This window comes from Hippocampus bargibanti, linkage group LG16 (genome assembly GCF_051943395.1).
Source record: "Hippocampus bargibanti isolate YZ-2025 linkage group LG16, ASM5194339v1, whole genome shotgun sequence".
NCBI lineage: Eukaryota > Metazoa > Chordata > Actinopteri > Syngnathiformes > Syngnathidae > Hippocampus > Hippocampus bargibanti.
In genome coordinates, this window is record NC_142749.1 from 11,712,661 (window position 1) to 11,735,643 (window position 22,983).

A 22,983-nucleotide genomic window follows, 5' to 3' on the forward strand; every position below is an offset into this window, starting at 1 on the left:
TTACACCCAAAGTCAACAAGGGTACATTTTTTTTTCAATTCAAGCAGAGTTTTTGACTTTTATGGCAATACACATCTTTCTTGAATGGAAGATGATCATCTAAATGCGATGATGTTGACCTCATCCGTTACTGCGATACGCATTATTTTTATTCAAGCTTCACTTATCTAATTGCTTGCCTGTCAGAGAAAGCTTTTAGCCTTCCCCACAAAACACCAACTTGTGAAAAATTCAAGGCGTAGCTTTACAAGCTTAATTTCTAGCAGTAGGGGCGACCCAGTAATCGCGTAGTTAGCACGCCGGCTTCACAATGCAGAGGTCATGAGTCCAAGATCCGGTGCGGCCTCCCTCTGTGGAGTTTGCATGTTCTCCCCGGGCCTGTGTGGGTTTTCTCCGGGTCCTCCGGTTTCCTCCTACATTCCAAAAACATGCGTGGCAGGCTGATTGAACACTCCAAATTGTCTGTAGGTTAGAGAGTGAATAGTTGTTTGTCTTTGTGTGCCCTGCGATTGGCTGGCATCCAATTCAGGGTGTCCCCCGCCAAGTACCCGAAGACGGCTGGGATAGGGTCCAGCACCCCCCGCGACCCTAATGAGGATTAAGCGGTCTGGAAAATGGATGGATTTCCAGCAGTAAATTGGAACCGGAAGCGCAGAATATACATTGGTGGCAGAGCGGACAAAGCCGGAGAGTGATCAGGAGACACATGACTGAACTTAAACCGGCACCGGTGGTACTCTATGCGATCTTGTGGCTAATAATGATGCTTGTCTGTGACTATCCCAATATTGAAACACCTCCCCCTGCTGGATTGACTGCAGTGAGATGCGCTGATGAATAATAAAAGGACCAACCAGCTCCCTATTTCATCCTTTCCCCCTCCTTGTGATTCCTTTGCAGCAGCCCATTAATAACTGTTTTTTTTTTCTTTTTTAATAAATATAAGCATTTCAAAGACCCGGCCAGAAGCATATTGATATATTGCGCTGTCTGTTACATACTAGGAAGTCTCACAGCATTAAATGACAAAATCTGGAGGACGGACCAAATAATAATAGCGACAATAATAACAACGTGGATGGGGGTATGGGGAATGAATTGCCTCGAGGGGGTGTTGGAAATGTCAACAACTGCAAATTACAGTACATCAACATTAGAAATGAGCATGTGGAGGTGTATTGTGAAAACACACACGTTTACACAATAAAGAGGTTGTATTTGAGAATATTTTAAGGAAATGGAAATACTTTGCAAAGACGGCTGATAAATATGTGTGTCCTTCAGCTGGCCCTGTGTACTTGAATCCCCCCCACTAAATTTATTTTTTTGAGTCATGTTAAATCAAACAGACCTTGAATAATTGTCAACAAACGCTTGCAGAGATTTGTTAGAGGAGGGAAGCAGAGACACATCCTCGCTCAGCAATTTAGAGGTTCATTTGGGGCAGTTTCTCAAGTTCCAATTTGGAATGATATCCAATTTTGCAAAGCAAAAGTTGGGGAACATAAAGTCGGTGGACATTAACCTGGTCATGTCTTGCATGAAGTTCTTTTTTTTTTCCTTTTCACTTCACAAAAGTCACTGAAATGATCATTACTGATATAATCTAATTGTGATTAGCTTTTAATTTCATTATTTATCAACCGTATTTTCAGGTGTATAAGGCGTATAAAATACACCCCCAATGAATGGTGTCTTTTCATTTTTTTCCCTAAAGGTGCTATTGGACTGGACTCTCAGGCGCACCTTCAATCAATGGAAAAAACGTTTCCAAATACAAAGTCTCATATCGATATTCTCGGGAGTCGGAAAAAATATCGATATAACCGGACTATCGATATATCCGATCCTGCGGCATGTAAATTTTCTCCTTGCGTTCAAATAAATAGTATCGTAATAAGCAGTACTATCAATATAAGTGATATTGATATAACGAGACTTTACTGTATTATATATACTGTAAATATATCAGTTTTCCAAATATAAGGTACACCACATTATGAGGCGCTACAGTAGAGGCTGGTGTTACACACTACGTCTTCTACAAAGGCAAATAACTGCAAGATCTGTTGTCGCTCAATATTACTTCATATATAAGGCGCACCGGCGTATAGGGTACAGCATCATCTTTTGAAAAAAAATACGGCTTTTGGGTGTGCTTTATACACCGGAAAAGACGGTCGTTGAAAAGAGTGATTTTCGATTACAGATATTTCATGGAAATTGTCAAGGATGAATGATTTTTCCTTTATGTTCCCTTATATTTTAAAACCTTTTTTATTTAGATTTTCTTCACACCATCTTTTAACTGAATTTAATGTTTGAAACATTTAATGGCAGCCTTCTTTTTTTTACTTTTGTATGGACATTAAAAGTTTCAATGCATCCTTGCATTTCACTCTTGTCGTTAAATACTCGTTGGTTTTATGTTTTTTTACATCTTTCCATTAGGAGTCTTTAACTTAATTGTGCACTTTGGCGGTTGTAAATTGGAATGCAAATTTTATGACAGCAAAACCTTGACCAATTGGACAAATTGCTTCAAAATCCAAACAAAGTAGAGCTATGCCTGTCCATATAGCTTTCCACCTTTTTCATTTTTCCATCTGCATGAATGGGTTCCGCAGCCGCATCTTCCACAATTGTGTGTGTGTGTGTGTTCTTTGTAGCAGACGTGCACATTTTGCCATGACATCCCTTATATACTGCCGAAAAGGACACTTTGATCATCTCCTCTTTCATCTAGAACTGCTTCTTACGACAAAGATGGTGCATAAAGTGCTTCATATTGAATGGCTGTCTGTCTTTTGCGTTGTCACATGATTTGTTATTGAGGTTTTTTTGTTAGTTTTGGCAGCAGGTCCTGTATTTTGTTTTTCTACTTCTTCCTTTCCTCTTACTTTCATCACTTTGCTGCTGTGAAATGTACATTTCTCCACTGTAAGACTAATAACAGCTCATCCAATCCAATGTGAAAAGTTCACATTGCCCTGACTAGCATCACATAGCGGCCTGATATAAACCTGTTGATTGCAATCAATTAGTCACGAGAAAGATTAAAAGTCGTATTTGTTCACCCGCAGCACAACAGATTTCTTTGTAACCACAACTGCTGTTCGTTCCGTCTGAGGACGGGGACCCATATGTTTTCATTTGCTGCCGGTCCGCTCAGGATCCATTTGCTCTCCCTCGTGTTTGCATTTGTCTGTTGATGGATGCCTTTAGCATCCCGTCCACTTCCCCCACCCCTCCTGGGAAACTGATGTGAGATGCGCGTCAAGTCATCGCGCGCAGTCGATCAAGCCTTGATTTACCATTCGGTGCGTGCACTTTGCTTGCTGCTCGCCATCCGTACGCGGAGCAAGATTGAGAGCCGAAGCGTGCGTGAGAGAGACACAAAGGCTGTGAGGTGCTTTAATGGTAGGAAATAGCTGAATCGAAAAAGCTTGTCCAGCTTAAATCGCTTCTTGTGCACAACCACAGTGTCTGTCACCTACACGTCCAATTAATGTTGCACACCGCGCTTGACCCTCCGCCACAAACGGTGTGCTCCTTAAAGGTTCTATATTGATTTACACCCAAAAGAACATAATTCCATATGACACGGCATTATGTACTCACAAAGTCAGATCTGCAAAGTAGAAAAACGGGGTCAATACTTTTATGCTTTTTTCCTCCCATTGCCAGAGGAAAGTCCATTAATTGGCAAACTTGAAAAGTGAAAGCAATGCCCCAACCATCTCCCCAAAAATACATTCTGCTCTTTTAATTCAATTGGATACAATTTGTGCCTTTTCAATGGCTTCTTTTTCCCTCTCAGAGTGGAAGCTTTGAACGGGGCATATCACGGTAACAGGATATGATTGAATGACAATGTGTGGCTGAGCAGAAAGGAGCTTGGTAGCCTTTTGAACCTCCGAGCTTGTTAGATCACACGCATGCCAACGATTGGTTTCGACAAAGGACATCCGCAAGGCCTCTGAGAACTTTAGGGCAGGGGAATGGGAAAAAGACAAAAAAGATGGTGGAGAGGGTTTAAAAAGAAGGTCTATTTTTATAGCATAAAATAAACATGAGCGCCTGCAGGGTAAAACTATGGTCAAAGTGAAGACGAGCCAGAAGAAGTGCAATGACCAGGTGAAACTTGAGCATGGCCTGTTAAAAGTCTCAGCGAACCCACAAACCAAATATCAGGATACATTTCAACATTTTACAATATTTGTTGTCAACCAAATCAGGTTATTTCACCAATGTTGATCAAGCCCATTGAGATGACTGTATTTTCCGGTGTATAAGGCGCAACCCCAATGAATGTTGTATTTTCAATCTTTTTCCATACGTATGGTGCAGCGGACTATAAGACGCACATTCAGTGATTGAAAAAAAGATTTCCAAATATCAACACATTTTCCAAATATATGGTACACCGCTTTATAAGGGGCTATATTAGATGCTGAGGTTACGTACTGTTTCTTGAACAGGGGGAAATGGAGGTCTCACATGGAATTGTGAGACCTGTTGTGGCCCAATATTACCTCACATATAAGGCGCACCTGCGTTAAAGCAGCAGGGTCATCTTTTGTAGAACATGAAGGATTTGGGGTGTGCCTTATACACCTGAAAATACAATATTTTTGAATTAAGGAGTTACACAAACTAAATGCTGACTTGAATTGGCTTCACATTCAAATAAGCTTTACGTTTAACTGCATGGCTGCACCATAACGGGATTGCTCCAATACATTCCTGTCACAGAATGAAATTCATCCAAACAACCCCGCGTTGAACCATAGTAGCGCATTGTTTGCATGTGCTGTGACCTTCAAGAATTAGGCGGTGTCTGCTGACGGTGTAGCTAAGTCGCTTATGGCAGCTACGGATGCCAGCGTTATTGTTCACCCTAAAAGAACAGGAACCATGAGTGGAATTTGTTTCCCAATCCTCTAGTTTTACTACGACAAATAGTAGCTCTCATATACTGCAGATATGATGTGATCCAAAAGCATTAGCGGCACTAAACAAGTCTGATGATAAAATAATCAACGCTTGTATGTATATGTGTATCTATCTATCTATCTATCTATCTATCTATCTATCTATCTATCTATCTATCTATCTATCTATCTATCTATCTATCTATCTATCTATCTATCTATCTATCTATCTATCTATCTATCTATATATATATATATATATATATATATATATATATATATATATATATATATATATATATATATATATATATATATACACATGGCCGAAATTAGTTGTTTTCAAGTCCAGTGTAAGCCATTTGCACAATCAGGTAGTGGAGACAGATAAATCAGGCTATAGATTGAAGACATTCAATGGCATCGAGTGAGCTAAATGCTAATTCTTGCACGCAACACTGTTGTTACAAGCCACTTCGCGTCTTTTGGAAATGATCACAATTGTCTAACAAAGTGGCGGTGGTTTCATCTGGGCATGCTTGTGAAGTCCACGTTTTTGCATTTCTCTGGCACAGTTAGTGTGGGTCCCCTGTTGAGTCATTATATTGAGATGAGAATTTCTAAAATGGAATAATGTGGCTTTTGTGTTTGAGCTTGTTTATTTGTCAGATGAAAGGACGATAATACATTGTTCTTCTGTTGTGTAGTTGACGTGCTTGTACTCACACTTGGACCGACACAAAGAGAAATCGGTGAAGTTGGAGATTTGAATCTGTGATGGTGTCCATGCCAAAATTTGGGAACACAATGCTACCAAGATAGGAAACAAAGACAAACCCACACAAAACAGGAAGTACATGTGAACACCTCATGTGGGATTATGATTAAAATTTATTTTATTCATTTGGCATGGACCTGAATCTCTGACACTGGAAAACTTCATAGACCAGTGGCAGTTGGTGCGTCTCTGACATGGTGTTCCGCAAAGAACGATCTCGGCACCGTTCTTCTTCATCCAGGACACTGCAGTGTTCCCATGCAAGCTCTGCCCGATGTTACACTGTGGAAATTCACTGACATCAACTGATTCTAGACTCTTTGGACTTCTCCGTCCAGCAATCGTGAATATTCATGAAAAGGTCAAAGAGCAAGCCGACTCTGATTGACTGGTGTTCACCTGAAAAACCAAGTGGACTGGTGGACAAGCAAACATGGTCTGTACTAAGGCTAGCACTGACTCAGATTACTGTAGAGGTACTTTGGTGGATAAGGAGCCCTCTTGAGGATTTTTTATGACGCAATAGTGGCACCTACTAGTAAAGAGTTATCTGCTGGAGCAATTTCAGTGGAAAAACCGAACAGGCTGCTAAGGAAGGTCAGTTCTGACATGTCCCTTGGTCTCATTGCAAGAGGCGGGGCAAAAGGAGATGGTAGACAGTGACTCCCACCTAATGCAAGACATCATCAAATTACTCAGCAGCTCATTCAATGATGACTCTTTCACCTCAAGTACTTCGGTTCTGCAGGACCTTCATTTGTTCCTGCTGATGTCACACTTTACAACCAACAATGGTCTCAATAGTTCGTACACAGGTGTATTTGGATTATTTATGTATGTGAGGTTGTGATTCTGGTGCTGGTTTCATTCCCAACTGCCTGTGTGTATGGCAATGCTGATACTTGTATAGTCGACAGAGTTGTACTTATTTTATGTTTACCCTCACATCTGCTTGTGTAGTATGCGTAGGAAAGTACATGTATATTGTTTTGGTCATAAATTATTAATTCAGTTATGGTTTACAAGCCACTCCTGATTTATTGATATGTATTTGGTTGTTGCATTCGATGCTGTTAGCTGGTTTGCTGCTATGTACCTCTATATCAGCGGTATACATAGTCACGATTTATTATTAAGATGGATGGTTTTCTTATGCCATTGCGAGAAATACTTGATTATTGGATGTAAAATTAACTCATTCACTGCCAGACGATGTGTACAAAAATGTTTAGACTCCAGTGCCAGGGTTTTTGTCATTTTCACTCAAATTGCCGTACTCACAGAATATTGAGTTTTAGGACCACATAAACATTCAGAGAGACCTTAGAAACCTTAGACTCTCGTCTTTTATCAGAAAAAAAGAGTTCCTAAGTTATATGGTTCTGGACTTATATCAACTTGAAATTAGGGCAGCTGTACTAAATACAACACAAATCATACATATTGGATTGGATTGGATTAGATTTGCCTTCATTAGTCTCGCAGTGGAGAAATTTACATTCATATCCATAATAATATAATATCATATCCATATTGATTGATATGATATTGATTATTTTGATTATTATTGGTATTGTTAGATTAGATATTAGATATTTGATTATATTAGATATTATAGCATATCAATTGATATACAGGTATCAAAATGGCAGTGACTGAGTTAAGTCCAAAGAAAAAATAACTACCAATATGTTCATTGATAAATGGTTCTTGAACAAAATATCAATTAACATTAGGTGCCTGTTTCGATATGTCAACGATTATTGACCGGATGTTTGCATAAATCGATTTTCACATGAAAACATCAATATTTGTTTGCCCTTAGATCAGAAATTGAACAATGGCTTAAATAGTTGGCTAAAATGATCAGTTTTTTTATGTGCCGCCTGTTGCGTTTGCAATTAGCCTGCTTTTATTTATTTTTTTCTTTCTTCCTATAGTATATTTTGTGTTGATCTAACTGAAGTGAGTATTTCCAATTATTCATCAACAAACGATGCCATGAAATGACCGTCGGTAGAAGTCGCTGATAACAAAGCACCATATGGGATTGCAATACCTGCTTGTTATGTGCCTGAATCCAAATTTTTGCTGGTGGTAGGAGGGGGAATACTGATGAAGTGGAAAGAGAGAAATAAAAAGAAGGGCGACAGAGTGAGAGAAAAACCTCCTCTGGTGCTCTTGTGCCAGCATGAAGCAGCTTTGTTACATAATGTTCTCCGAGATCAGCAGCTCACATGCTTCTCGGGAAGGAGCGCACGTTTCTCTGCACCTGAAGTCTCATGGCGCCGTGGCGTCATGGTGAGAAGACGGCAATGAAGCGCCTACTGTAGAGCAGAGGCGGAGAGGGAAGATAAATGTGAAATGAATAATAGCCTCTTTTTGCAGTGATAACCAATTACTATTCTTGAGTAAATTTCAATTACATTGCATATAAAGTAGGTAACCTGGAGTAATTAATACCCTTGTGCGGAATATAATATCTCATTTTGGTTTGATAAAACATGAGCACGGGCTATGTTTTGTCATTTTTGTGAACATGAAACCATAGAGACAGACAAACGCCAGAAGGTTACCGTATTTTCCGATGTATAAGGCGTACCCAAAACATTTTCTTCAAAAGATGACCCTGCGCCTTATACGCAGGTGCACCTTATATGTGAAGTAATATTGAGCCACAACAGGTCTCGCAACTACTGTCAACAGTCACTGACTTAATTTTCCCCTGTAGAAGTAGTGCTATCCCCAGCCTCTACTGTAGCGCCTTATAATGTGATTTTCCTTATATTTGGAAAACATATCTTTAGATATTGTTTTTGGAGAACTTTTTTATTCATTGAAGGTGCGCCTTATACTCCGGTGCGCTTTATACATGGAAAAACTTTTGAAACTCACCATTCATGGTGAGTTTCTACTACTTCTCCACGCCTTATACTCGCCTTCACCTTATACTCCAGTGCACCTTGTAGTTCGGTGCCCCTTATACACTGGAAAATACGGTACGTATGTTTTCTCTTGTACACAATTTCAATTTGTGAAAAACTGATCGAATGGTTTCCCTACTAGCTTAGATTTTCACTCAGTGATATTTTGAATGCCACGGTGACATGGTACCTGACTTGTGTAACTCGAAATAGGTATTGATTAAAAAAATGGAAGATTGGTGTACGTCATGAAGTAGTCGTTGATATACGAATGGAAAAACAATTGGCTAGGAGCAATTTTGTTAACCTCGGTGAGGTATTTGCCCCCACTGAAGCCGTTAGACTCTAACGACAACAAAAATCTAACGGTTAGATGTTTGTTGTCATGATTGGCTGACAAAAAAAAAAAACAATTGTTTTAGTTAACATTCCAGATAAATAATAATAATAAAAACAACATAGACACGCTCATTTGTTTCCTTTTTATTTAAAGACTAATGCAGTGAATCAGAATCTACAGGGCCATATCATAACCTAAAGAAACAAACAAAAACATTTACAGGAGGTTCATCACTTGATCTACACCCATCGGAACCCTGTTCGCAACACATCTCCGTGGAGTCTATAGTGTCTTCCGTTGTCCATACTCTCCTTATATCCACGTCATTTGTGCTTTAGAAAATGTTTCTTTGTTTTTTTCATTGTTAGTTTTTCAATGAAAATTAACCCCCCCCAAAAAAAACAACAACCTTCAGTCGATATCGAGTAAGAACAAGAAGACCAGGTGTTGAAAAGCAAGTGCTGATGATCATTGGCCTTTAAAAAAAAACATCAAACCAACCAACCAACCGAACAGATATTTATGGCAAGTAACAAATGCAATATATACATGAAATTTCTGCAAATGAGTCAGACTAGAAGATCAAAGTCGGAAGCTCACGATTGCACTGTAGCTCATGTTTCACATTCGCTCTAAGGAGCTTCAAAATGGAGCAAAACTTGCCTTGAAAGTAGCACTGGAAATTTCTTTTCAGCGTGATGCCAATCAGAACGGGCTCCCTAACTTTTTCAAACAGCTTCTTACTGTTTTGCTCCCTCTTTTTTTCATTTTGCGCCTTTTATTGCATGACCCCGGAGAAAAAGTGCAATCAACAACGAAAGCCATTTTCTCTTGAAGCACTGACAAATCCAAAGCACAAACAAGAGATAATCCGTGTTTTTCTTTGATGTCACCCTGTATATCCTTGGTTTCATGAAAACAAACCAAAAAAAGTTAATGAGTGCACAGTTGATCTAAAAAAAAGCTAAACTTCCTTTTTTCCCCTTATGTTTAAAAGCTTGTAAATCTGAAACACAATGGAGACATGGTCATTGATTGGTGGTTCAAAGCTGTCCTTGCATAGCACGATGCCGACTACATACAAGTAATGTTATTATTCATCTAAATGTGCAAAATGCATTACAATAGAATACAAACAATATTCATCAGTTTGAGCTAATATCTTCCGTAATGGAATCAAATACTGTATGCGTCATGTATTTTACATATGTATATATTTATATATTTATATAGAGGATTTTTCTTCATCTTAATCGACATACATACAATAGTTTATTTAAATCTCTCTTGTGTACAACTCTTCACCCTGAACATTGCACTTCCTTCACCCCTTCTGCTTATAAGCGGCCCACGAGGGTCATGTTCAATGCTGATGATCCTGATCATGCAAATCATGAGAAAAGTATAAACCCGCATGATAGATTGTGAGCTCAACAACAAAAACACATCAACGCATTTCCCATTTGGGGATTCAAATTTGTATCAGTAATAAATACAAATAAATATTTTACAATCAATAAATAAGATAAAAATAGAGTGTGCTGCAAATAATCTGAAAACAAACATCTAATATAATGCAAGTCACTTTCAATAAATGTAAAATATTTGGGAACTGAAGGTGACTAATGCTTTTTATCTCGGTGTAGACACCACAAACGCAACCTTTATCTGAACACAAAATGAAAAAAAAAGTGATTTGCAGCATATTAATGAAAAATGGGAATTGACGTAAAGCTACACAAGCAATCAACCCCTCACTAAGTTTCAAGCTGAGGTTTAGAAGCAAAGCCCTTGCTAAGTAATATTGCTACATTAACACAATTAAAACTGGGCTGTTCCGAAAGCTTGACGGGCCACGGCCAAGAACTTGTTCATTTTTGGAATAAGACAACAAATATAATAAAAATAGCATGAGAGAAAAACAAATAAATACACAAAAAAGAAAAACACTAGCCTGTTATCTTTCTGTGATATTTTTTTTCAGAAGTTGGGCTGAAATCATGCTACAAAAATAAATAGATTTTCATAGAACGACTCAAGTCCTCTATGCCGACATGGGTAAATGTAAGATTATGACGTCACACCTCAACGTCGACTCTTTCTCGTCCACACAGCAGCAACAAATCGATCTAAAAGGGCATCTGATACTGAAGGCAGTGTATCTGGTACTTTCTGAGTGTTGACAACTTTCAGCTAAAAAAAAAAATCAAATAACAGAAAAATGAAATATTTAAGATTTTGGGGTCACAGTGGGTCACAAAACGTAACATGCCAATGAATCAGCAAAGCCATCGTCACACTCTTAAAATATCAAAAAGGCACTTCTCCTCTGTAATGTGCCTCACCTCTTCGTTAAATAATACCCAACTTGGCTTTGCGTTCAACGCCAACCCGACCACCATATAACAGCTAAAATAGGAAATAATAATTATCCGTAACTAAAATGTAACACGGGTTTAAAAACAATTCATTACATTCTTACTCTTCACTTTTTACACTGTTTTTTTTTACATCTGTGTGAAAAAAAAAAACAAAATGTGAGATTCGTAAACAAATTTGGCAGCAAAAAAAAAAATACATTAAATAGACCATATGTGTGATTGAACGCAAAAAAAACGCCTTCAAGCATTATTTTAAATATACACTTTAGTTACCCCAACGTAATATTGACGTCTCTAACATCTGAGAATATTTACAGTCAAATGCGTTATTTTCATTTAGAAGCGGAGATTGATTGTGTTGTTTTCTTGCTGTATTTTTGTTGAGTAGTGAACGGCGGTTGTATTTATTGCTATTGCAGATATCCCAACATATTTTGAAGAACGGCTGATGGATGTCTTTTGAGCAAAAAAAAGAAAACATATCTATATACTTATCTATTTGACATATTAGATTATTTTGTTGCTTGCGTGGTGATGCATTCAATGAATCATTCACTTTGGTTAATAACTGGAGCTGTGTCTCAAATTTTTGGGTTTAACTATCAATGAAAATTCCACACAATTTAGTAGGTAGTTTTCATAAGAAAAGAAAAATACGATATTTTCTGCACTATTAACTCATTCACTGCCATTCACAAATGTATTCAGGAATTCAAAATATGACGTACAGCGCCATTCTGGAATGTGTTCGCGGTTTTTTTTTCTTGTTTGGGTGCAGATAAAGCACTGGCCATGGCCTCTGGCAATGTTTTTTTTTCTTTTCCACAAGGGGGCAGCATTTCCCTTTTTTCCACATTAGCGCTTTGTTCGAGCTTCAGGTGTTGTTAAAGCGCCATATAAACCAATAAATATGTATTGCATTTTATTTTGGACAGACACCCTCATTTCAAGCTCATATAAGTCCAGATCCTGGAATTCAAGTGACAATGACTGGCACTGGAGTGGACATGTTTTTGCACATGTTTGGCAGTGAATGAGTTAAGCACACCTTCAGTAAAAGCATTACATTTTATCAAAAGCTGTCAGTGCACTTTATAATCGGTTGTGACTTATATAGGGATCAATATTTTGATTTCTGTGTCATAGAATTGGACTTGTTTTCTAAAGCGCTTTGTTACTGATGCATCCGAGATGAAAGCACTTTACGAATAAAGCTGTATTGTATTCCCTTTAGCTTCCCTCCATCTAGTTGATGCATAATGCAACCTCAGTCATTATTGAACTGTCTATTCTATGCACCTTATACTGTAATATGGTGTGCCTTATATATGAAAACAATTTTAAAATAGTCTATTCCTGGTTATGTGCACCTTATACTCCAAAGTGCCTTACAGTGTGAAAAATATGGGTAATTCTTTTTGGGCATTTTGGCACAAACTACTGAAATTTTATATTTTGGAAGTATTCTTCATTTTGACATGATACAATACAAACGCTTGTACCTACCTCTAAATGTTCAAGTTGTACTTTGAATAAAAAAAATACAAGTTGGGGGATACATGCATTGATTGGACAGCGTCAACATCAGTAACATATTTCCTCAAATAATGCTTGTCTTACAAGATAAACAGTCATACTTTAAAAAGTCAACTAAGTGAGTTTTAAATCTGTTGCGAACCAAAACAGCAGCACCTACAGAATAACCAAAACAGTGTCTCGGATTAACAAAAAAATATGTCCTCTTACCGTATGTTGTAAGCATGTTCCCTGCGCAGTATTTTATGATGAGCCAACATTAGGTGGGAAATCGTCTTTTACAATGATAGCTTTCTGGTCGACTTAACGTATGGTCTTTAAGATGGTTCCATGTTTGAGCCTGAGTTTTTCAGCATTTCTCCATCAGAACGGTCAATTCAACAATTTTTCAATTCAACTTTCACTTGACGTGGATTTTAAGATATCGAAGACACTGAGTGATATCAAAAGATGTCTTCCCTTTATCAGCCGTTAAGTAGATAACCTTGTATACTATTTGCGGAAATACGGCGATACTACGGTCATACTACACAACAAACGTCATGAGAGACTGGGCTTGACATGAGTGCTTTTGAACAACGGACAGCACAGTTTGGATCAACCTATTTTTCCTTTTGCCAAGCCTGCGTTGGTAAAATGAACATTCTTTGTAACGTTACAGATATACCGGGCGCTTAGTTACAAGTCGTTTTCTGTCTGCATGACAGAAGCGAGAAATTGTTGGTCTGTCTCCCTCATCCCGTATTTGTTCTATTTATTTGTCCTTCCCTTAAATGATCATCACTCTCGAGAGTCCTAGCGAAAAGGATTAGAGCTGCAATCCCGCAACGTAAGAAAATATACAATGTACAAAGGAAGAAGCCCAAGACAAGATTGGGCTCTGTGTACTTGAAGAATAGCATTCTCCTCTCGGCTATATATTTACGGTAGCATTTTCTTAAAAGCATCATCCCCACACCTGAACACCACCCTTTTGAAAAGTCTGCATCTCTTGCGCTTCTTTTTTTTTTTTTTAATCCTCTATGTTGTTTTTTTTCCAAATCTTCAAAATGTAGATACAAAGAAGCAATGCAAAGACTGGGAATTCAAACCTTCATGGAGATCATGTTTGTCTGAAAATAAACACATTTTTGTTTGTTTCACTTTTGAGGAATACCAAAGAAAATGAAAGTTAGACAGGTAGAATCGCAAAGGAGCCAACAGTGGATTAGTGTGGCGTCATCCCCTGCAGTTTGGGCTTCTTATTCAAGTAGGTGGCCCAGTAGACCAAGTTAAAGGTTCCAAAGAGCAGAGGGAAGGCTATTCTGGCGATCCTGTCTATCTTGCTCACGCTGTTAAAGGTTTTCTTGGCCTCTGGGGGTTTGGGCTTTGGCTCCTCCTTGGGCTCAGTCGGGGGTGGAGGGGCGCTTTTGGCAATGGTGGCCAATCCAGGGTCCCTGGCAATGTTGGGAGCAAAGGCTGTAGCAGTGGCGGCCGGGTACGCTGTTGTGTTGTTCTTTTTCAGCATGGATTCCTTCTTCTTCTTTTGCTGAGTTGGTATGATGAGGAAAGAAAAACAAAGAGAGGGATCAGTATCCGGAACAAAAGGTGCTACGTTAAAAAAAAAAATAATAATAATGTTAAGAGGAGAAAAAAAATCTCAATTTTCAACTTTTTCATTGAACTCATTCACTGCCAGACAACACTCAAATTTCAGGACCCACAGAATATTGAGTTTTAGGACTACATAAACGTTAAATTCAGCGTAAGAAACCTTAGACTCTCTTCTTTTATCAGAAAAAAAGTGTTAATTCCTAAATTATATGGGTCTGAAGTTATATGAGCTTGATATAAGGGCGGCTGTCCAAATTATTATGCAACACACATATTGGTTTATATAGCGCTTTAAAAACAGCTGAAGCTGGAACAAAGTGCGAACATGGAAAAAAGTGAAGTGCTGCCCCCTTGTGGAAGGGAAAAACATTGTCATATTCTTTGCCAGCGCTTTATCGGCACCCAAGATGATGATGTCCTTTCACCACTTTGCTGCTGTGAAATGTAAATGTCTCCACTGTGAGAATAATAAAGGCAAATCCAATCCAAGCAAGAAAAACCAAAACCCGAACAAATTCGGGAATGGCGCTTTATGTCATATTTCCTATTCTTGAATAAATTTGGGAATGGCAGTGAATGAGTTAAAAAAAGAGTCAATTTTTGTTTACATTGGCACAATCGTGTCATCATTAACAAACAGAATGGATGGTTATTTGACTTCTGCGGTTTCATTGGATTGTTTGGTTTTAAATTCAAAGTTCCATCTTACAGTATTTTGTCATTGTTAAAATGTCACTCTCAAAAAAAAAAAGAGATGGCAAATCATGAGAAATGACTCATTATTCCGCACTGCCCAGCTGAGAAAGCTGCGTGTAGTTATTCTTCCAAAAATGAATAATAGTTATTCCTGACACTTTGCCATCTGCAACTTAATCATTCATACAAATCAATAAACCTGTTTAAAATAAATAAATAAATAAATAAATAAGTCTTCCGAAGCAGCATTGCGCCACTAACCGCCACACACAGACAAGTGGAGCAGAAAGCACGAGATGAACACTAAACTATTAATGTTCACGTCATGTTACACAAATTGAATTTTCTCGGAGATGACAACTAAATGCTTTCCCCGTCTGCTGCAGCTCCCAAAGCCGTTAAGTGCTAAACTGCCCTCGTGTGCCCCAAAAAAAACTGAAGGAGTCTCATGCGTCCTTTCTCTACTGGACTCCCACATTTGTCACCATTTTGAAAATCAATCCAAACCTTTGGAAAATGAGGATGATTGACAATATTGCAACCTTGCAAACTCTCCCATGTAATTCAATCAGTTCAAGGTCGTCTGACAATAAAAAATGAAATCCGAAATACCTTCTCTGGCACCACACTTTTTCCATCCCAGGCATAACCTCTCTTGGTGAAGTAGTTGACTGTGGCAAACTCGATAAGGGCCGAGAAGACGAAGGCGTAGCATACGGCGATGAACCAATCCATAGCGGTGGCGTAGGCTACTTTGGGGAGAGAATTCCTGGCGCTGATACTCAATGTGGTCATGGTCAGGACAGTGGTCACTCCTGTTGGAGTCAAATTTGCAATATATTAATTTACAAACAGTGAGAGCAATATTTTGCCATGAGATATAATTTTATTAACAGGGTTCTATAATTGCTCAACTTCCATCCAACTATCCACTTGAACGCTGCTTATTATGATGACGATTTTGGATGCGCTGGAACTGATCCCAGAGGGAAGAAAATGAGCTTCCATTCAGATGCAGATGCTACCGTTTTAAAAGGAATAACATCCCACTTTTTGGTATGTCATTGCGCAAAAGGCAATATTGCTGATCGACTGTTTTGATGGACAACAGAAATACATATGTCCTCGTAATTATTTCAGTCAGGCAGTGAAAGTTAGTTTAGATTAGATGTGCCTTTATTTGTCTTAAAGTGGATAAATTTACATTTCACATCAGCAAAAACAAATACAGGAGCTGCTGTAAAGGCAGCCACACTTGTGGTGACATCTTGAAGTCGAAAACAAAATAACAATTAATGTGACACAACTGAAAAGACAGACAGCCATTCATTCTTCAGCACTCGCGCCACCCTTTGTGCCATGAATCAGTTCTCCATGAAAGAGAAGAGGATCAAAGCATCTTTTTCACCAGTGGATCTAGCACATCATGGTGAAATGTACACATCTGCTTCAAGTTAAATGTTGAAAGCAAACACGGAGCTGTAGCATCCATTGGCGAAAACAGATTGTCTCACATCTCCTGTCCCACTTAAACCCACATCAATTCCAAGCCGCAACAGTTCTACACAGGCATCGGCGCTTGTAAGGTTGACTTGATGTTTGTGTACAGAGTAAAAACAAATCGGAATTTGCCCAATCATTCCTACAATTCCAAATTCAACCATCAAAAAATGTCAGATTTTTAATTTGCCATCGTGGCTGATGTTGAAAACTTGTTTTTAATAATAATAATAATAATAATAATAATAATAATACATTTCATTTCTACACACCATTCAAAACGCTCAAGGTCACTTTACAGTCAATGGATCAGTCTTTCTGTGCGCCAGCGTTCACTCAACCCAGAAGGAACTCAAATGGATAGAAAGCTAGCTAGCTAACAGATAGCAAATAAATAGCCAGCTAGGTAGCTTTAAAGCGCTATAGAAACCGATATGTATGGATTGCAGTGTATTTTGGACAGCCGGTCTTATTTCGAAATCATATAACTCCAGACTCATATCATTTAGGAAATAAGTCTTTTTTCTGATAAAAGTAGAGAGCCAAAGGTTACTTATGCAGCATTGAATGTTGATGTAGTCCCAAAAGTCAATATTCTTTTTTATATTGACTCAATTTTTAAGGATAAAATAAAGACATCCAAAATAAGCACAAAGCAATACATATCAAAACAATCCACCGAAAAACAAGACCTACAAGGTTCAACGAGTGTGTTTTCTCGATTTGATGGTGACTTCCAAATGTCAGAATTGAGGACCGTATAAGCAGTTAATGTAAACCACCATGTTCTGGAAAGGTCTATTTAACACCTATATTGACCATGGAAAAAAACATTTTTACACAAAAATGTTGGAGTTATAGGTTTTCAACTAGAGGGTTCTATTCCAAGTGGGCTTCTAATAAATTTTTATGATTCTATCGGAGCAGTCGTGCAGCTTGTTCTTTTAATAGACGTGCAGCGGTGAGAGATCTCCCCAGATGAAGCCGTAACATTCGCTTGTCCTCGGGGATACTGCGGCTGACGAATAGTATGCAGGCAAAACAGGCGTGCGGATTGACATCTAGCATAGCTGCGCAAAACACACCAGATAAATAAATAAATAGAAAGAGACAAAATGAAAATGCAAGGGAAAATAATAGCTGCTGCATGTGTCCAACCCTGCCCAATCAGTCACCGGGCTCATTAGCAGCTGCGCAAAGAATGAAAAGGAAGTGGGTCGGGGCTTCCATACAAAATAGGCAACTGCGGATGTTTGCACAGCCCTGAATATGAGCCTCAGTAGAAAAGCCATCTAACAAATTTGGGACATGAACAGATGGCATGTACACAGGGGGGGATGCAAAACATGGCATAGTAACACTTCCCATACGCATGTTGTACGTGTGTGCGCACGCTAGCTACATGGCACGCACACAAAGAGATTGCCTACCTTCTTCAGTCACATCTGAACAGGGTTAATCCGTTCATTTCAATGCATCCCAGCTGATATGCCTTTTGGGATGATAATAATAATAATAATACATTTCATATATAAGAGCCTTTCGGAACTCTCAAGGTCACTTTACAGTCACATGATAAGTTTTTCTCTGGGTGAGCAGCGGCAGCCACACGCGCCAGTGTTCACTCAACCCGGAAGTAACTCAAATAGAATAGTAAGACAAATAGAAAGCTAGCTAGCAAGCCAATAGATAGCTAATAGCTAGCCAGCTAGATAGCTAGCCAGCCAGCCAGAGCTATTGTACGATATTACAGAAAAGACAGAGAATAGACTTAGCACAATATTTCTTACTAATCTCTACATAAACAAAAGTCAAAAGAACAAAAAAAAAACTAAATAACAAATAATATGACAACACAAAGACACAGAGAGTCGTTCATTCTTCAGCACTTTTTGTACCCTCTTTGTGACATGAAGCAGTTCTAGATGAAAGAGGAGAAGATCAAAGCGTCCTTTTCAGCAATGGATCAGGGTCGTCGTGGTTAAATGTGCACGTCTACTACAAGATAAATGTTGAAAGCAAACACGCAGCTGTAGCATCAATTGACAAAAAAGGATTGTCTCACATCTCCTGTCCCACATAAATCCGCTCCAATTCCAAGCCGCGACAGTTCCACATACGCATCGGCGCTCTTCGGTGATGCTCCTTTCTTCTTATCATGGGCTTCTCAAGCCATCCATCCATTCACCCATCAATTTTCTGCCACTTAGTCTTCCCTCTCCCCAGCCACGTCTTCCAGCTCATCCTGGCGGACCCTGTGGCGTTCCCACGCCAGACGGGTGACTTAGTCTCCCCAATGTGTCCTAGGTCGTCCCTGAGGTCTTCCGCCAGTGGAGCATGCCCGGAACACCTTACTAGGGAGGCATCCTAATCAGATGCCCGAGCCACCACATCTTGCTCCTTTTTTTGTGGAGGAGAAGCGGCTCTAATCTGAGCCTCTACTGGAGGACCTAGCTTCTCACCTTAAAATCTTCACTATACACTCAAAAAACAAATATCGCCACCATAATCGTGGCCATTCTTTAAATCATGGGATGGTCACAGATTACATAGAAATAGATACATTAGAAGTGTCAAACTCATTTTTGTTCCGGGTCAATTCAGGGTTATGGCTTCTCTTGGAGGGCCAATGCAAAATCTCAATGTTATTTATTACCCTTGACAATTCGACATTTTAGTACAGAGTTCAGCAATCATTAAATTTGACACACATGATTTGCTCCTGCGGGCCACATAAAATTATGTGGCAGGACGGATCTGGCCCCCGGGCCTTGACTTTGACACATATGGGATAGATGAAAAAATGGGATTTATTTATAAATAGGAAAAAAAATGGCCGTCGTGTAGCTTTTTCAAGGTACAGTTTCATTTGAAACCATTGTTTTTTTTTTCTTTTTTTGTCTTAATTCTATTTCCTGTCTTTTTCAGGAATCCATTCACGCCTCTTCAAAAATGTACTAGCTTGAGCCTCTTAACTCATTCACTGCCATTCCTGAATTTATTAAGGATTTGAAAAGCATGGCGTGGAGAACCATTCCCAATTTTTTTCGGGTTTTGGGGTGCGTTTTTTTCTTGCGATGGGGTGCGTTTAAAGCTTGGGTCAGACCTCTGGCAATGTTTTTCCCTTCCATGAGGGGACAGTATTTGCCTTTGTACAGCCGGCCCTACTTTCACCTCATATTACTCGAGACCCATATAACTTAGAAATTTACTCTTTTTTTCTGATGAAAGAAGAGAGTCTAAGTTTTCTTACGCTGCATTGAATGTTTATGTAGTACTAAAACTCAATATTATATGGGTCCTGGAATTTGAGTGAAAATGACAAAAACCCTGGGATCAGAGTAGACACACATTTGCACATTGTCTGGCAGTGAATGAGTTAAAATATAATATCACTTGATTGCTGTAATTCCCATTTACAGTTGCATTTTTACATACCAACGTTTTTATAGCAGCAGCCAATGATGGCTCATTTGCGACAAAATATAATCACCCAAACATCTGTCGGAAAAAAAAAAACAGTTTGATGTACAAATTGTTTATTTGCTAAACATTCCGAAGATGTGTCATCTCTGTCGATTCTGACGACACAAGCAGTAATCATCCTCCCACGCTCGCTTTCGCATGCTTTTGGCTTTGCTTGTGGCATGAAGCATAAAGTACGATTAGGATGTTTCGTATTAGTCAGAGCCAAATAAGTGACTTCATATCAGAACGAAACAGGACCCCCTCTGATGGTTTTGCAGCATTTGCTGGTGCCCAAATGCGTGGTCATGCATTTCTCATGTTCGTTTTGCATTAAAAAAGTCAGTCAGTATCTATTTATTTTGGTTTTTGTATGAACCATAAATGCAACTAAGACATGTCTATCATCTCATGGGGTTTGGGGAGATTGCAATTTAAAATGTTCTTTTTGTAGTTTGGCACACACACATACAGTACACATATTTTTTTTCCTTCAAAAAAATGAGAGGGCTCTAATATATTGTATTTTCTGGTGTATAATGGGCACGCGAAAGCCTGAACGATCTTCAAAAGATGAACCTGCGTCTACGCAGGTGCGCCTTATATATGAAGTAATATTAAGCCACAACAGGTCTCGCAATTAATTGTGCCTCAAAACATAAACAAGACATAGCAGACATAAAGACAATTTCAGTAGAATTCTGACAGCAGAAATCCTTTTTTTGTGGATTTCAAGGAGTTATAAGGTTGTTAATTCTGTGTGCTGACACACACCGTGGTTTTACATTTTAACATTGAAGAGGCTCCAGAGCGTATTTTTTTCTGATATCCAGCAAGACAACTGATTCAGAAGAGAGGGTGGACATGTGCAATTATTTGAATGGGTTAACATATTTTCCTCATATTCTTGTCTTGCCATGTATTGTTCTGTATTGTTCATTGGAGGGGAAAAAAGTTGAGTCATTGAAATGCAAAAAAAAAAAATCATCCAAAAACCCTTTTTGCCGAATTTATACAAATGCAAGTGAGGAGGGAGAACTATATCACATATTGTGGTGAAGGACCAGTTGTTTCTTCAAGCAACATTAAAATTTGTGCTTAAAAATTCAATTAAGCTGCTTATTTGGGTCGGGGTTACTGAAGATCTGTCATTTTGACCCGATGGACATGCAGTGTGTACATAAAATGGGGACAACAGGAGGGTTAAACTTAGTTGGACTTAGAGACAAATGCTTTTGTGGATAAAGGCTTGTCATGTACGAATATTCGGAAGTGTGAGGGCGAGCGTCGGAGGCAGGCAGGTGCTTGCCTCAGAAGGTGTACGCAGAATGTTTTCAAACTCTACGTTTGCACGGTAAATAATTTAATTGTGTGGGGGCGGATGCAGGAAGCACCCTTGGGTATTACACAAGTTCTCCCCAAAAAGAAAAAATAGTTTGACTAGTTTTGTTACCATAGAAACAAATACTCCTTCATTGTCTTATTCTAACAAGTGAGGACACCTTGAACGGCGTGCTAAATAACCTTTAGAATACCCCTTCCTTTTTCAATCGCTCGTGCACCTCCATTTGATTTATCTTGTAGAATGTTTCAAGTTGTATGTTTTCAACTAATAGGTTTTCAATAAATACTGAGCATTTCCAACTCAAACTAATTCCCCCTTCTTGACAAGCTCTATTCCCTTGCTGTTATCTTTTTAAAACGAGTCTTCAAACGATTATTATTTTTTTATTGGTTAAGCCCAGACGGTTCTAGACGTCCGCTGTGTCAAAGCACACCGCCCAATATTGTGTAATAAGGTAAATTTTGCTGTTGAAGGTGATAAATGACAAGGTTGAAGTGACAATTTTACAGCTGCTTCAGGCAAGGACAAGCTCCCCCACTGGCAAAGCAAAGAATTAAATGTGGCACAGAAAACGTACGCGCGTTGAAATAGTTTTTGACATAACCTTGCTAAGCTTGAGAAAGTTGGATTTTATTATCTATGGGGCTGCTGTAAAGCAAATGTACAGGTGGTAAGTGATGAAATCATTAAGGCGTATTTGTTGTCAAAAATCTATTCCGTGGCATATCTTTGCAAATGTAGTTTTTTTTAAATGATGTGAACTCTTGTATTATGGTCAATAATGTTTTTTTAATGAGTATTACAGAAAGAGTCGGAGGGATTTTTTTTTTTTTGCCTACGAGAATAAAGTGTAATTGAACATCCACTTCAGTAGGTGGCAGTGGCGCTCTCTTTGCCAGATTGTGCACACAAGGCTTTGTAGTAGCTTTGGTTTTTATGTGTATTTATTCATGTATTTATTGTTTCTCATAGTGGCACAAAATAATTGCAAAGATCAGGTTTAAGTATATTTTTTCACAAGCAAAACAAGGTCACGGTGATGCAATATTCTTGAGAGTTTGGCATATTAACTTATGCCAGATGTGCAAAAATGTCTCCACTCCAGTGCCAGGGTTTTTGTCATTTTCACTTGAATTCCAGGACCCACAGAATATTGAGTTTTATGACTACATAAACATTCAATAGAGCGTTAGAAACCTTAGAATCTCTTCTTTCATCAGAAAAAAAAGTTCATTCCTAAATTATATGGGTCTGGAGTTATATTAGCTTGAAATGAGGGCATCCACGATACAATGCAATACATACATATTGGTTTATATAGCACTTTAACATCTGGAACTGGAACAAAGTGCTAACATAGCAAAATGCTGTAAAAGCAAGAACATTGCCAGAGGCCATAGCCAGCGCTTTGTCGGCAACCAAGCATGAAAAAAGAAAACCCAAACAAATTCTGAAATAGCGGTCTTCGTCATATTTTCAATTCCCGAATAA

At 38.7% G+C, this 22,983-nt stretch overlaps 1 protein-coding gene across 3 annotated transcripts in view; it reads right to left on the minus strand.

The window, feature by feature from the left end:
• Window positions 1-9,115: 9,115 nt before the first annotated feature.
• gabra1 (gamma-aminobutyric acid type A receptor subunit alpha1) overlaps window positions 9,116-22,983 on the minus strand; it is a 33,669-nt gene continuing 19,801 nt past the window's right edge. For all 3 annotated transcript variants that reach the window (XM_089017145.1, XM_089017144.1, XM_089017143.1), the window contains exons 9-10: window positions 15,795-15,997; window positions 9,116-14,421 (exon numbers count right to left, since the gene is read on the minus strand). In XM_089017145.1, coding sequence (XP_088873271.1) covers window positions 14,101-14,421; window positions 15,795-15,997 — 524 coding nt within the window. In that variant the 3' untranslated portion in view covers window positions 9,116-14,100. The remainder of the gene's footprint in view (window positions 14,422-15,794; window positions 15,998-22,983) is intronic.